Here is a 17281-nt window from a genome sequence, read left to right on the forward strand (position 1 = left end):
TTTGATTAAAAACAAAAGTCCAAACATTTAAGATTTTATAGAGTCTGTTTTTATAAAAAAGACTGGGGGAAAGTAATTCTAGTTCAACAACTAATGAGTCTGGAAATAGAGAAAAGATAGGTAAAATGTGAAATTTAAAACATGCCACTTATTGAAAATATGATAACACTGATAAAAATAAAGCCATCATCCATCTTCATGTCTTTCTATCTAGTGTCTAGGAATCAAGAACTGAACAAATGACAAAATAGTGTTGCTTTCTTAAGAACAATATTTTTCCACATAAGTTAATTTTTCTTAGAGACTTTATTTTATGAAAGACTATTTCCATGTTATACTTTTCAGAAGAAAAACAGAAAACAGTATTTCTGGAAAACACATGAATGAAATGAAAATAGTAGTTTATGGATTCTGTAGTATCTCATGTCTGATATACTAATCTATAAACTGGAAGATAGTATAAAATATTATATTTTATTAATGATATTTTATTAGCATCTAACAATTATTATTTTTCAGTATTCCTCAGTACAGATTGATTTTCTAAATATATTAAAATGGCAGTAGGCACAGAGTCAATATTTACAGGAGAAAATTGAAGTTCTTCAGTGTCCTTTCTTGTTTTCTGTCTTAGAGACGTTAAAGATGGCAGCAGTCAGTGGCAATCAGTGGTGTGTGAAACACTGCTGATTTTTGTATTTTTTTTTCTCTTAAGCCTTATGTTTCCAGAAAAACAAAGAAAAGAAATATTTCTTTCAATTTTTCTCTTCTGCTTGGATTGTTTTTTGTTCAGTATAAGTAACAATGAGATTATGGGGAAACCATTTTTTCAGCCCTGCATACACTGTGTAAAGCATGTAACAGTGACAAATTCTCAGTTTATAACTGGTTTTATCTCAGCTTGGCATTAAAGAGAGCTGGTATTTATTCCAGAAGTCACACACTGTATAAAATTTTAGTATGTTAATCCCTTTGTTTGAACCTGTGATTGAGTGATTTAGCATTTGCTAAAGTAATTAATACAGAACATCAAAGACCTCAAAATGCTTATAAAACCCAAGAATATTTAAAAGGCTTCCTGCCAATGCATATTTCCTCATAGGCAGAATTGCTGGAAATCACTTCAGAATTGATAACCCTGGCTCCATATCAGTTCTAACATTCCTATATTTAGAAACTTATTTGGAATGTCATTGTCATTAGTCCTCGTTGTCTTTTTCACTGAAGGTCTTGATGTTAAATGTTTTCACGCACAAAACCTTGAGAAAAGTTGAGATCTAAAGACAACAGAGAAAAGCCCAGGTAACCTCAGAAGCACTATAAACATCCCCTCATGCATAAATCTGAGAACTGCTGTTTCTTCTTGAAGATATTAAGGTTCCCTACTAGAAAGAGTGTGCATATGATTTGCATCAACACCTACAGTCAATATCATGCATGGAACCATGAAAATCTGCATAAAATAGAAGCTGGCAGTGCAGCATAAAACATAGCATTTCTATTAGTAATCTCTACCATCTTCAGGCTTCAAGATGAACATCTGTAACAACTTTTGCAGGATGCATGAGCTGATTTTTTTTTTTTTAATAGATTGTATCAGGGTTCTGTCTCATGTCCAGAAAGAGACAGAATCTCAAGTCATCATATTGTCCTAGTATTTGTAGCTGAAAGCTGGGAATTGTGGATAAATACCATACCTTTATTCTTCATATGTTTTTCTCTCTTTTCTTTATATTTCATTTGTATCTTTGTTGTACTGTTTTTATCTGTACCATATAGTAACCATTTTGCAAGCAACTTTTGATAGACTCATAAGGAAAGTACACATTAATGGTCAACTACTCACCTGGAAAAGAAAAGCATTTGTGGCTGTTTCTGTTTGGATTAGCTGATATGAAGCATATTTCATTTGGAAACTGGATTATTCCAGAATGCATTCTATTTTTATATCTTCGGCTGAGGCTTTAGTGGGCCATATGAGACCATTATCCACTGCATTATGATCAGAAGAGATTGTAAGATTTGTGGTTCTCTCCCTACTCATAAAAGCAAAAGTCATTTAAAATGTTGCTGCAGCAAAGTTTGCGGTGAGCAGGTCAGTGCACATATATTCTTTAAAAAGCACCTCACACTATCTTTATGAGTTCAGACTCAGGTCATCCAAAACTCTAATAAGATACAGGACAGTTCAAATACAGTGTCAACACATTGAATAATTAATGAATGGCATCCTGGCTTATATCAGAACTAGTGTAGCCAGCAGGACTATGGAAGTGATTGTCTCCCTTTATTTGGCACTATTGAGGCTGCACCTTGAGTACTGTGTTCAGTTTTGGGCCCCTCACTGCAAGAAAAATATTGAGGACCTGGAGTGTGTCCAGAGAAGGGCAACAAAGGTGGTGAGGGATCTGGAGTACAGGCCTTATGGGGAGTGGCTGAGGGAGATAGGATTGTTCATTCCGAAGAAAAGAAGTCTTAGGAAAGACCTTATTGCTCTCTACAACTCTCTCAAAGGAGGTTGTGGCAAGGTGGAGGTGAGCCTGTTCTTTCAGATTGCTTTTCTATTTACTACAGTTTGCTATGTCAACACTTTTTTTTTTTTTTTTTTTACTTTTTTTTTTTTTATAGCTGAACAGCATATATTTCTTTATTACTGCAGTAGGAGAGAAAATGGCTTCAAGTTACACTAGGGGAGGTCAGGTTGAATATACGAAAAATTTCTTCTCTGAAAGAGTGGTCAGGCACTGAAACAGGTGGCCCAGGGAGGTGGTTGAGTCACTATTCCTGGAGATGTTCAAGAAATATGTAGATATGGCACTGAGAGACCTGATTTAGTGGGCATCAGACTAGCTGATCTTAGAGGTCTTTTCCAACATTAATGATTCTATGATTCTATGAATGCCTTAGTAATCCAAAGCAACATAAAGACAAATCCTTTATAGTTTTGTCTGTACTAAAAACGCAGATGATCTGGGAGCAAACAGGGACTCCTTCAAAGAAACCTGGAATATACGGAGACATCTGTAACAGTTCTAGAGCAGTGAAAAGCCAGGACTATGGTATTGTATTTCTATCTAACGTGCAAAACAATGCAATGGAAGTAATAATGAGAAATATACCTCTCCCTTTTTCCTCCTGTCTGAGGACCATAACTAAAAAAAGGCACTTATAATGCTAAACATCAGTGATACTCAGAGTAAGCCTGGAGAAGAAGAGGTTTGGGAGAGGTCTTATCAGTGTGTATAAACACTTGAAGCGAGGGTGCAAAGGGGTTGGAGCCAGGCTCTTTTTATTGTTGCCCTGGGACAGGAAAAGAGGCAGTGGGCAAAACTAAAGCATAGGAGCTCTCATCTGGACACTGTCACAGGTTGCCCAGAGAGGTCATATAACATATCTTTTTGGAGGTATTCAAAATACCGCATGGTCTTGGTCCTGGGCAATTGGCTTTAATTGACCTTGCTTGAGCAGTGAGATTGGACCAGGGATTCCTTCCAGCATAATCCATTCTGCAATGGATTCCATCTCCAATCTGTCATTCTATTACTAATGCAAATAGTAAGCCTTAATCATTTCTCTCAGAATGCAATAAATTGAATTAAGCAAATATGAGTAAAAGCCATAAGTAAAATAAATATTATATGTACAGTGTGTGATTATTTTAAAGGCAATTACTATCAAACTGTTGTTTGGGCAGATGTTAAGCATCAGAATGTCCTTGCATAAATTCCATAAATACATTCAGTATTAATGACAGCATCCATGTTTTCCTAGTGCATGTCTGTGTTGCACCTTGAGCAGAATCTGCAAATTGTCTTCAATTTGTTTTATTATCATTGAGTGAAATTCAATTTGTTTTATTATCATTATGAGTGAAATTCATCCAGTTCTCTAAGGAAGGAGGAGCTATGGTCTCTACACTATACTTCTGTGTAACGACTGTAATCTCCTACTCAAAATTGTACTCAATAATATTTGCTTAATGATATTTGCTACAGATTTTTAAAAGGTAAGCTGATTAAAAATAACTGATCACTATATTTTTCTCTCTCTTTTTTTTTTTTTTTTTTTTTTCCCGGCTAGTCACCTATCGTGGAAATATTTGATTTTTTAACCTTTTCTTCACAGCTGTATCTTGTGGAAACCCTGGCACTCCAGCCAATGGTATGATTATATACAGTGATGGAATATTATTCTCCAGCTCAGTTATTTATGCCTGCTGGGAAGGTTACAAAACTTCAGGGCTAACTACTCGACATTGTACTGCTAATGGGACGTGGACTGGCACTGCTCCAGACTGCACAGGTCAGAAATGTATATTTTTTTCCCTACAAAGCTTTAAAATAGTAAGTCAGATAACCTTCTTTCTGAAATGATTATTTTGTTAGGAACAAAAAGGCACATTTTTTCCTATTTCTCTGACTTGTGATACATAAATATTTTATGCGCTTAAAGGTATATGTTTTTAATACATGCCAGAAGTTGCCAGAAATATCCAGAAATATCTTTTTAAGAGGGATACATAGGTAACTTTTCTGTATGTGTTTATCTTGTGAATGCCTTATGAATTAAAAATGTGACATTATTGCTTAGAATAGGCATTCCTCTGAAATTTTCTTTCGCTTCTTTGTAGCTTATGTATACAGGTAGGTCTAAATCAGATTTTATCTAGTTGGATGCATTGTTGTGCCTTTTTATATTGTGACACAACTGAGTCAGATCTCACTCACAGTCATTCTGTTCAGGACCAAGAGTCAGGGAGCAGTGAGTCTGACCTGCTCCACCAGAGTGGAGAGGAACAGCCAGGCTAGCGGGTGATGAGGCCAGGCCTACAGTACTGAGCAAAGAGAGCACAAGAGGTTCAGTGACAGTAATGTGGGACCACCACAGCCCAGTGATCCCCAGGCAAGTCTGCAGTGACAAGGCAAATTCCAGAACAAGCTGATAAGTCTAGTCAGCAAGGTACATGGCCAGGCATAGACATACTCGCTCTGTAGCTCAGTGAAAGACCAAAGGTGAGACTTTGAGCTTAAATACAGCTCCCAAACAAAGGGAGAGGCCACAAAGCTGCTTTTTCCAGTGCAGTCTGATCCTAGGTTTGCACTGAATCAGAGCTGGCATTAAGCACAGTCTCACTGGGAAGGGGGGAAAGGGCAGCAAAGTCTGTTGGTGTATGAGTAATCCTGAGAGGAAGTTACTCAAAATCATGGAATCTGTTAGAAAACCTACCTTTATCTCCTTCCTTGATAGATGTAATGACAGATAAATAACAATTAGTTTTATCATGTTACCATGGTACCAATTAAAAAAAAAAAAAAATCTCAGGAATTCCATAACTGCTGGAATTACATTAAATGATCTATATAAGATATATTGTTACAAATGTCCCTATCAAAACTATGACTAACATAACAGTCTTCTATGTCAGTAGAACATGTCAGTTTAAACTAGTTTATTCCACTATGATTTTTAAGGTCCCTTCCACCCAAAACTTTTCTGTGATTCTATAGATCCTAGAATCATTGATTCAAAGAATATTTGAACTCAAAATTTGGTTCAGATTATTGCAATCCTTCAAAATTTGATTTTTAGCTGGGAAAAAAAAAACACTGTTTTTGATTTTGTATGAAATATGTTCAAAATATTCTTACTTTCCACATGAAGAAAAAAAAAAACAACTATATATAGCTTAATGTTTCATTATGTTTATTGAAAAAAAATACCTTTTTTTTTTTTTTTTTTTTCCTCACTAGTGATCAGCTGTGGAGATCCAGGTGCAGTAGCAAATGGCATTCAGTTTGGAAATGATTTCACCTTTAATAAGACAGTCAGCTATCAGTGCAATCCAGGATATGTGATGGAACCTGCCAGTTCATCTACCTTGCGTTGTGTAAAAGACAGTACTTGGAACCAGAGTAAACCAATTTGCAAAGGTGTGCATTTGAAAAATAGATAAAAAATGCAATTTTCGTACTGCGTATTAATATCTAAAATAAATATAAATGATAATACACATACAAATGCAACTAAAACATGTGGATAAATATTAGTGTAAAATTTATATTGTATAAATGTCATGGCATAAAATAAGTTATAATACTAATATTAAGGACTGCAGTAGGACAAAATCAGTCTTCAGCGAAGATTACCAAAATGCTTGGCTGAAAATTCTCAGGAATTAAGTATCCATTTACTTTTATGGCTCTTTTGTTTTGAATTAAATGGCCAATATTCCACAAGGGGGTCCTCCAACCAAGCTTGTCATTAAAGAATCCTGTGTTGCAGTATTGTAGTTATTATAAATAATCATGAGAATAAATAGCTGATTACAAGCGCTAACATAATGATCATAATAGCTGAAAGGCAAATAAGATAGTGTGGTGAAAATTCTAAGCATTATTGCCAAAGATCAGGGAGTAAATTCAACAGCTCAGGGCATTTGCTGCCTACAGAGTGCTACCACATCTAGTATCACTTTAAAGTGTTGTTTAAGTCTAGCCTGATACTTAAATTTTGGCATGTGCAGTTGACAGACCATATTTTCTGTTGTAGAAATCACTGGGGGGGTGAATTTAAAGATGTGCTCTTTGTTGAAAGAACTGATGCATGAGTGCAAACTTGATCACTCCAAATTTCATCATTTTGTATACTTTTTCAGAAGCAGGCATACATCAGAATAATTCTAAATATTTGTAGGCATATAATTATGAATGAAGCCAATGTCCATTGTCTGCTGAAAAGAAAGCAAGAAAAGGCCATATAAAGAGCTTTAAAATAAAAAATTAATATTTTTGTTAAATGTGTATCAACAATAATTATACCTAACTCAGTAGCCTGTTACTAACAGTGATCACAAATGAATTTGTAGAGAAGAGACTCAGAACTAGGTGAAGTATATAATGTTGCAACTTCCAGCAAGCTAGAATTCAGGGACTTCTTAGGCCTAGAGGTGGTATTTTTGTATTTAAATTGCTTTTCAATTTATTACAGTTTGCTATGTCAACACTTTTTTTTTTTTTTAGACCTGAAAAACATATATTTATTTACTTATTAGTTACAAAAGTATAACAAGATATTATGTTATACTCTCCTAAACCTTATAAAATCTTGACATTACTTCTCTTTTTATGATCTAGCTATCACCTGTGGCCCCCCTCCACCAGTTCTCTATGGAAAAGTGGAAGGATCTGATTATCGTTGGGGTGCTAGTGTGAGTTACAGCTGTGCAGAAGGATATCAGCTATCTAACACAGCTATTCTTTCCTGTGAGGGTCGAGGAGTATGGCGGGGAGACATCCCACAGTGTTTACGTAAGTTTTCAGTGTCCATTGTGTTGGGGTCTCAGACTTAGTCAATTTTTTTCCTCACAGGTTAAAAAGCACTTGGCTAGATCGCATGCTCTGTTTGCCATTTGTTTTCCAGTTTCTTTAGCTGTCATATTCTGACCTTCAATGCTTGAAAATTGTCAAGGCCCTGACAAACATTTTTCCCTTTACTTAGTTCAAAAATTTCAAGCCAACTCATTTCAGAGTGAATGATGTGAAAACTACATACATTTAGCATTGTTTACTTTGAGATTACTTGGTGAACCAAATCTAATAAACATTTAAGTGTCTCAATTAAAAGGTCTATTTTTACAGGTTAATTTTGATGCTTATATTAAATATAATAGTGACAATTATTTTAAATTGCTGTCAATAATTTATTTGAGCTATAATACTACATAGATAAATGAACTAAGATAGCATTTTCTCTCATATTCAGTACTCCTGATTTGAACTTTTCTTTTTTTGTATATTAGCGGTGTTTTGTGGTGACCCTGGTACTCCAGCAGAAGGACGCTTGAATGGAAAAAGCTTCACCTACAGATCTGAAGTTAGCTTTCAGTGTAGACCTCCTTTTATTCTGATAGGCTCTTCAAGAAGATTTTGCCAAGCAGATGGTACTTGGAGTGGAATACAACCAACGTGCATTGGTATTAATTACCATTACTTGTGCTATTTCTCCTGAGAATATAATTGATAAACTACTGCACTATCATGAGTCTAGCAACTAGCTTTTGAAATGTAGAAAACTTCTGTGTAATATTTAAAAAAAAAAAAAAAGTTTATATTTTGAGTTTAAAAGCATAGGATAAACACAGTCGCATATGAAATCATTTATAAATTTACATGGTTGCTTGTCTACTGGAAATGCACAGTGTCAATAAATTAGTTCCATCTATTTATAGAGTCTTTTAGATACACAGAAGATTTTGACAGATTAAAAACTGTATTCTGTCACCAGAGAGATAAAGGCACTTGTTAGAATCAATCCTAAATCAGAAAGATTTTTGAATCCTATGAATGTGACTGGTACAGTTCAAAAGAATGAAGTGTGCAGGATCTGATCATTTGAAATTCTGGTGCACTGCTAAGTGCTGTCCATTTCTCATTGACTGATGTACAGGTGATAGGCTTTTAGCATGATACATAATCCAATTAACCATGGGAAATGCTGGACATCTGTAACTCCCACTGAAATCAGCATTTGACCCAGTGACTTGATAAAAAAAAAATATTTTGGTGTGATCATAGAAAAAGACTCTCATATTTCTAAATAAAATCATTCTAATGTGGTCTGTAGCACAGTTATGTTTTTCTGTGTCTCAGATATCGGCTCTGTGGAAGAGCTGAACTGAGCACTCAGGGAGAAGTTTAAGCGCATTATTATTAAAAGCATCTTATATCTGTAAAGTAGGAAATAAATATTCAATACAGTTCTTTGAAATGAGTTCAAAACTTCTTCTGTCCATGGATTTTATAAGCTGAGCAATCTGTTATATCCATGTTTTTTTAACAGATGCAAGAAGGTTTACAGAAACAAAATGTAAGGTGAATCAAATTTCAAAATGGTATCATGTCAATTTTGTTTATACTTTATATAGCATAATATAGAGGTATATGAAAATTCAGTTACATATTTCTATTATTAGCAGTGGTATTCCAGCTCATGATAATCTGTAAACAGTCCTTGACTTCTCAATATGTTTGACTTTTATTTTCACGTTAGGTCAACATCCACCTAACTTTTGAAGATTTTAGTAATATCAGTCCAGATGAACTGTAATACTCTTACGATAATCAACACTAAAAGGGAAGTTGACTGAGAGTGAAATAGCATATGTTGTATGTGTCAGTTTTTCTTCTACAGAAAATTACGAATTGTTACAGATGAAGTATAGACACAAATTATGTTCTTCAAATTGCAGTCTGCACAGAAGCAGACTTGACTGCCAAGAAGGAATCACATGGTACAGAGACATCCATCAGATCTGGTGCTTTGGCACTCCCAGAGAAAATACACCATCAGAATGTGAAGTGGGCATGAGTGAATCAAAATTAATTTTACATTGTGTTAATTTATACTTACGAAAATGATCATTTATTTTTATGACCATTTAATTAGCCAAATTCTATTGACGTATCTTTTTTTGTATGGGAAAAGGGCTTTATTTTTATTCTTCAGCAACAGCTGAGATAATAGTTTGTTTGAAACATTTATTTTCATGATGACATAGAGCAAATTCTATAAGACGTAAGTATTTTACTTGCTATAAGAAAGCAGATTTTTTTTTTGTTGTTAGAAATCTGACTTAACCGTTGATCTCTTCATTGGATTCACTGTTGGATTTCATTGTATATTGAAATACATGCATGTATTAAAAATGTAATTATTACTGTTATTACTCTATATAGATGAATTAATGTTAGTAAATAGTTTTAGCCTATTCTTTCTGTGCAGTAGTAATATCTGTAAATGTTTCATGTTTTACAATAGATCCGGCTCATAATACATGTACAGACCCTGGCACTCCACATTTTGGAATACAAAACAGTTCCAGAGGTTATGAGGTAATTATTTTATTTATTCCTAAAATGAAAATGCATTTAATAATCACAAATACATTGACTTATCCGTAGGCTTAATTGTCTAATGTAAACTTTCAAAAATTTCAACACTTTTTTTTTTTTTTTTTTACATATAGTTTGAAGAAAGAAATTGTAACCTTGCAATACATCCTGTATTCTCTAGGAGACTTCAACAAGGAGGGCTATTTATAAATTGGTTACCTAATTTGACATGACATGATATAATTACTTTGCTTTCTGATCATAATTCTGTCTTACACTGATAAATAGGCAGTAAATACCTGACAACTGAAGATCTGTCTGATCCATGAAGTCCTTGACAAAAAAGTCTGTGTCTTTACTAAATTATCAGTTTATGTTACATTTTATTAAGTCAGAGAATATATATAATTCTGTGTGGTGGATGCAGTACTCTGATTTCTAAACTGCTCAAATGAAATTTGTTTTCCAAGTGACATCATAAAAGTGACTGAGGAAATAAAATGGGTGTAAACATAACAAATGCACAATCGTTATTCACAAGGGCTGCACCAAAAGTAATGCCTCCTATTTTACTGTGTTGACCACAATATCAGAAGCAGATGTTGATCGTATGGTATGGCAGTAGAGATTGAATCTTCCCAGCAGCATTCCATTACCTTTTGTTGCCTTGTGACAGATGGCAGCAGAGGGGCAGTCTGACAAAATGGTGTCTGAAGTATGTACGAATCATCTTTAGAGCTGGAAGGGACCTTTAAAGATCATCTAGTCCAACTCCTCTGCAATGAACAGGGTCATCAGAGCTAGATCATGTAACCCAGAGCCTGATCCAGCCTCACCTTGGAAGTCTCCAGGGACAGGACATCCACAGTATCTCTGGGCAACCTGTTCCAGTTCCTCACACCCTCACTCCTTATATCTAACCTAAATCTACTCTCTTTAAGCTTGAAACCATTTCTCCTTGTCCTATCACCACAGACCCTGCTAAAGAGTCTGTGCCTTTCTTCCCTTTAGCTCCCCTTTGGATATTGAAAGGCCACTATCAGGTCACCTTGCAGCCTCCAGGCTGAACAGCCCCAGCTCTCTCTGCCTCTCCTAATAGGAGAGGTGTTTCAATCCCTGGATCATTTTTGTGGCCATTCTCTGGACACGCTTCAACAGATCTCTGTCTCTTCTGTGCTGAAGGCTCCACATCTGGATGCAGTACCCAGGGATGGGACTTCACCAGCACAGAGTAGAGGGGCAAGATCACCTCCCGTGAACTGCTGGTTGTGCTTCTTTTCATGTAACCCCAGATACAGGTGGCTTTTTGGGCTGTGAGGGCCACATTGCTGGCTCTAGTCCAGTTTTCTGTTCACCAGTACCCCAGTTTTTTTGTTGTTTGTTTGTTTGTTTTGTAGAACTGCACTTAATCCTTTTATTCCTCAGCTTGTACTGGTAGTGGATGTTACCTTGACTCAAGTACAATATCTTGCATTTGGATTTGTTGAATCTCCTGTGATTCAGCTGGACCCACTGCTCAAGCCTGTCTGTGTCTTTCTAAATGGTATTCCATCCCTCTGGTGTGTTCACAGCACCCCACAGCTTGATGTCATCAGCAAACTTGCTAAGGGTGCACTCCACCCCACTGTCAATGTCACTGATGAAGATAATACGGAGTATAGGCCCCAGCACTGACCCCTGTGGGACACCACTTGTCACTCATCTCCATCCATCATGGTGCTGTTGACCACCACTCTCTGGACTCAATCCTGCAGCCAGTTCCTCATCCAATGAACAGTCCAACCAGCAAATCCATATCATTCCAATTTGGAGAGAAAGATGTTGTGAGGTACCCTGTCAAGGCCTCACTGAAGTCCAGATAGATGACATCAGTGGCTCTTTCCTTGTCCATTGATGAAGTGATACTACCATAAAAGGCCACTAGGTTGGTCAAGCAGGATTTGCCTTTGGTGAAGCCATGCTGGTTCCACCATATGAACTCTTTGCCTTCCATGTGCCTTCACATAGCTTCCTGTTGAAGCAGTGAAGCAATGGAGAGGAATTTAATTCCTCCATACAGAAAAAAATGGCACAGACTGATTCACTGATAGTTGCTGAATATTTATGGAGACCCAGCACTGGAAGTTAGCACAGTTGGGTGGTGAGGTGTGCATTTCAGCAGTGGCAACAGTGACATGAAAGACAAGCTATGTCCCAGATGGCCATGCATAGCTGTCACATTACAAAGTTGAATGCAAGATCTTGATTTTCTCATCCATTAAAATCAAAGTTTGCAACCAGGAATCTGTGTACGGAGCTGAATATCAGCTTCATTGCTTTGGAAATGATGGTGGGAACATTAGTATACTGAAAAGTTTGCACCACATGGTCCCATGAATGTTCATACAGAAACAGAAAGAATGCTGTATGCAAGTTTGTCAGGACCTATTGAACCAACACGAGGCTGAAGATGACTTTTTGCTGGATCTCATAATTACTGGTACTAAGATGTGATGTCACCACTGCAAGCCAGAATCAAAATGGCAGTCTGTGCAATGGAGAACTGTGAATTCCCCATTTAATAAAATTTTTAAGTTGCAGCACTCCGTGAGTAAAGTGATGCACACCATCTTTTGGGATAGAGAAGGGTGATCCTCATGGATTTCCTGGAACCTGGACAAACCACCAATTCTGACCAAAATATAACGATGCTGATTAATCTGAAGGGTCGAAATTCCAGAGTCAGGCAAAATAAGACAACTTTTCTCTTGCAGCTTGATTACACCAGGTCTTAAACTATTTTTTTAGCAATGACAATGTCATAGCAGCTCTGAAACAGTGAGTCACCTCCACTGGTGCAGATTTTTATGAGCATGGCATGCAAGCTCTTGTTCATTGCTGGTGAAAATGCATAGCTAATAGCTAATTGAAAAATATTGTTTTGTAGCCAAGAATTTGTTTTATCAAATAATGTTTTTGTGTTCTTTCTATCTGCTATATTTTCCATAGTAAGCATTACTTTCAGAGCAAACTACATACACTGATTAACTTTATGTCAATAGATTCTTGAGGTATAAATATTTGTGACTTGAGTCTGAAATGTATATACTTATTTCTGAACCTAGAGCAATGTGCCACATGATGTTATGATCAAATTAGTACTGTTACTTAAATAATCCTTCCAGTGTTTATTGTTATCCTTCCTCTCCCGCAATTCTGCTATCTGTCACTGCTGTGGCTCTCAGCTTCTTAACTCTTGTCTGAAGGAGCCCAGGCACTTCTTCCCTAGCCATGTCTTGCCCTCACCCCCAGCGTGATTCTTCTAGTAATAGGTGCAGTTGTCTCATTTTGCTTTTGTGCCCGTCCCAAGCATGGCTTCAAAAATAACTGTAATTATTGCATCTCGTATGATCTTTTTATTTTATTTTTCTCTCCCGCTTTTACCTGCTTTACAAGTTGTCTGACTTTATATCAGAATAATACTGGGCAATTCATGTTCTAATTTCAGTTGAATACTTTTGCTCTTTTCTGGAGGTAATGGCAGATTTTAATTTCTTCTGGACTGTCTTTCTCAAGTATGTTCTTTCACTCAAACTTAAATAATAATTCTATGTTAAAGGTGTATATAAAAAGTACTATGATGAGATCATTGGTGCAAAAATATGTAAACTTCTCTTAATACTAGTCAAGCAGATATTTTTTTTACTATTATTTTTGCATTTGTAAGTAGACAGTTTATGACATGGCATGACCTGCCTGATGTCAGGCAGCTGATCTTTACTGTTTTTTTCGTTTTGTTTTGTTTTTTTCCCAATCTACTATCACTTCTGTATTGCCCCATTTATTTTGTGCCCTGTTTCATTTTATACCATTTTTGCTTCACTACCCTGTGGCATTTGCAATATGTGTGTTTTTGATGGTTTTTTTCCATCAAAGTACTATAAAAGTATCAGACTACTTTTGTTTTTACTTTTTTTTTTTTTCCTGTAAAAGTAAAAAAAAATAAAAATAAAAATAAAAATAAAAAAATAGAACTCTGTAACTACCCTGCACCTAGACCTTAAAGTTTTCCTTCATCTTTTGGATCAGTGAGAAAATATTTGCAACTCATCATTACTTATTGTATCGTAACTGGCAATTTCACAAGAGTCAGAATGACAGTCAAGACTAACTACATTCTATTCTGGTTTCTGCTAGACGCGTTGTGTGTCCTTGGCAAGACACCGAGATTAATCTGTTTAAAAATAGTTACAAATAGATAAGCCTGCAAAGCGATATCAATTTGACCTTTAAAAATATCAGTTGATTTCCCAGACCACTTCAAGAAGATCCAGCACTGCATTTGCTGAACATCTATCATGATAATCTGTTCTAGGTAACTGATTGTGTAGTTAACTTAGGTGGCCATTTTTTTGGAAGGTACTGCCAATTTTTAATATCCATTGAAGTCCTTCAAGGCTTTCACATTGTAGAGCTATCGGCAGTTACATACCTACAAACTGTTTTTATCAATAGGTGTTGGTTAGTGCTCATTTGCAACTTGCTTTCATTTTTTCATGTGATGTTACTTTATTAATAAATTGTATAATTACAGATAGTACTTACTTTTTTTTTTTTTTTTCATTTCACCTGATCTGTACTGCCAAGGTATTCTATGTAAAACCAAAATAATGGCTTACTAGTAAGACCCACATCCTCAAATATCTTGGCCTAGAGTTATATTCTGACTACTTTTGTCAATACTATCAGTAAATCTGTTTTACTAGAACTTTCACACAATCTCTTTCGTATATTATGAAAGGTCTTCCTTCATCATTTATTTTTATCCATATTTCACACTTCTGTCAGTGCAAGTCTACAGAGAGCTTTCTCAGTTGTTTTACATGTTCTTATGGAAAGATCATATCTCAGTTTACTATAAAAAGTCTTAACATTACTTTACTGGTTGAACATCTCGGGTAAAACAGGTATATTATAGTAACGAATACAGTATAAGGAATTGTGGCCTCGAGTTTTCTGGAATTTAATTATGGATGAAACTGCTTACAGTTTTTTCTATTTACCTTCAAATATTTTTGATGAAGTAACACAATGAGAAACCTTTGAAGTAGATTTTATGGTCAAGTTCTGTTGGAATATGTGCAGTGATGTACAACAAACAGATAGGTATTTGTTATTTAGTTTGTCACATTGTCACAAACTTGTAAGAGGAAATGTATGTCATTCTTCTCCATGTGCACAGCCTTGTTAGTATTCTTCCACTTACTGCTTTTGAGTAAGATTATTGTTCGTACTTTTCATATTATTAAAAAAAAAAAAAAAAGCTTAAAAACGGTAACCAGAGGACACACTTCTGAGAAAGAAGTATTTCTCTATTAGCTTACCACTGTCTTGATATCTAATTACACACGATGGCTACTTCTTTCATCTAATGTTCTGTTTTGATCCTTAGGTTGGAAGTACAGTCTTTTTCAGATGTAGAAAAGGTTATCATATTCAGGGATCTACAACCCGTTCTTGTCTTGCTAACTTAACTTGGAGTGGCATACAGTCTGAATGTATTCGTAAGTGCAGTTTCTTATCTAATTAGTTTGTACACTGTGCAGTTTTGAAAGAGTTACAGATTAATGCACATGGAAATTTTTTTTATAATAAATTTACTCATTTTATAATAATTTAATCATTAAAAAAATGTTTTTCCTCTTTAACCTACTGCATTAGCTGTTTTAGGTTAATCTTTTATCTTTGTGTGTGTCTGTGTATTGGATTAACAGAGAACAGAAAGTGGCCTAAAATTAATTTGGAATGTTTTGGAGTTTTTTGCTAGATTTATGGAATCATAAGCTAGAAATTTACCAAAATTCAACTTTTCTGGGCTACACATGTAAACAGTTAGTGTAGTTATAGCTCTACATCTAAGTATTATCATTATAATAATGTGGATATCTAATAAGTATTGTATTAAAATACGCTGATCAAGACTAAAATATATTAATTAGAATGATCTTATATTCTTATCCCATTTTAAATTAACTTTGGATATTTATAAATCAATACCATGTATAACAGACAAAGAAGCATAAAGCCTTCACATGGAAACTTTAGCTCATTTGAAATTTATAATAAATTTATTTATCACAGTAACCACTCTGTATTAAGGTTCTTTAAAATGGAAGTGATACCTTAAGCTGTGACAGTACAGTGTTCAAAGGACATGCTGTTACTTGTGCTTCCTCTTACTTTAATTATTTCCAGTCTTGCTATCGTGATTTGGTATTTTGCTCAAAAATATCTTTTTCATCTTCCCACAAGCCATACACTCAAACTATTACTGTTACAAGCTATTGATGTTTCTAAAAGGTATACAAAGTTTACCTAATGACGGAATATGTTGGCATGCATTTGTTTTCAGTTAAACTGGCTAATCCTGTGGATGCTGTTTGCTATCATTTTCTAACTCTTACAAACCCTTTGCAGCTCATGCATGCAGGCAGCCAGAGACACCGGCACATGTAGATGTGAAAGCAATAGATCTTCCTACTTTAGGGTATACTTTGGTGTATACCTGTCAGCCAGGATTTTTTCTTGCTGGTGGATCAGAGCATCGGACATGTAAGCCAGATATGAAATGGACAGGAAAATCACCTATTTGTAAAAGTAAGTCATTATTGAGTGATATGTTGTGCCCTACTTGGATGGATTTCATTTTCCCCAACATTTGGCTTTTATATACTTGGACTGAGTTTTCCTGATTACTGTTTAAAAAATGCATATGACACAATAGGTTTTTATTTTGTGAAAGAAACCATTTTAAAAGTTAAAGTAAGGACAACATCTACAATTCATCGCAGAGAACATGGAGGTATGTGTATGTATGTATATATGTATTCACACATACATGATTTTACTCCTTACCAGCAAACAAGAACAACAACAAAAAACAACATAATAGAAAGTATTACTCTTGATTATATTTTTCCTAATGTTTATGGCATAGTATTAAAAGAGTATTTCAATGTCTTCAGTGTTTAATATGTGATAATATATGATTTTCTAGAAGTAAGAAAAAAATATTTCACTGCAGTTGTCTTTTAGACAGGAATGCTTTTCGACTAAGAAAAACATCCATAATAAAAAAAATACCAACAAACTAATAAATAGATAAATTAAGCCTTTGTTTGAACCTGATTCCACTTTTATTCATGTCCATGTAAATTTCCTGTCATTTTCTTATAATAACTCTGAGTATGTAATTGTGAGGGCTGAATTTGGCCTCTACATGTGAATAAACATGGATAAGTATCTAATTCAGCAAACCTAAAAAGTTAATTTTTGTAACAGGAGCAAAAGAAAGGCAGTCGATGCCATGGGAAAGATGGTTGTAACACTACATGTAGGTCTAATGTGTCAAA

General features: G+C 35.2%; 1 protein-coding gene across 1 annotated transcript in view; it reads left to right on the plus strand.

Moving 5' to 3' along the window:
- CSMD1 (CUB and Sushi multiple domains 1) overlaps nucleotides 1-17281 on the plus strand; it is a 1002456-nt gene that overhangs the window by 968837 nt on the left and 16338 nt on the right. The window contains exons 58-64 of the mRNA XM_085217921.1: nucleotides 4126-4302; nucleotides 5751-5930; nucleotides 7134-7307; nucleotides 7799-7972; nucleotides 9817-9890; nucleotides 15322-15433; nucleotides 16347-16526. Of these exons, the coding sequence (XP_085074047.1) occupies nucleotides 4126-4302; nucleotides 5751-5930; nucleotides 7134-7307; nucleotides 7799-7972; nucleotides 9817-9890; nucleotides 15322-15433; nucleotides 16347-16526 (1071 nt within the window). The remainder of the gene's footprint in view (nucleotides 1-4125; nucleotides 4303-5750; nucleotides 5931-7133; nucleotides 7308-7798; nucleotides 7973-9816; nucleotides 9891-15321; nucleotides 15434-16346; nucleotides 16527-17281) is intronic.

This window comes from Meleagris gallopavo, chromosome 2 (assembly GCF_905368555.1).
Source record: "Meleagris gallopavo chromosome 2, MGAL_WU_HG_1.1, whole genome shotgun sequence".
Taxonomy (NCBI): Eukaryota; Metazoa; Chordata; class Aves; order Galliformes; family Phasianidae; genus Meleagris; species Meleagris gallopavo.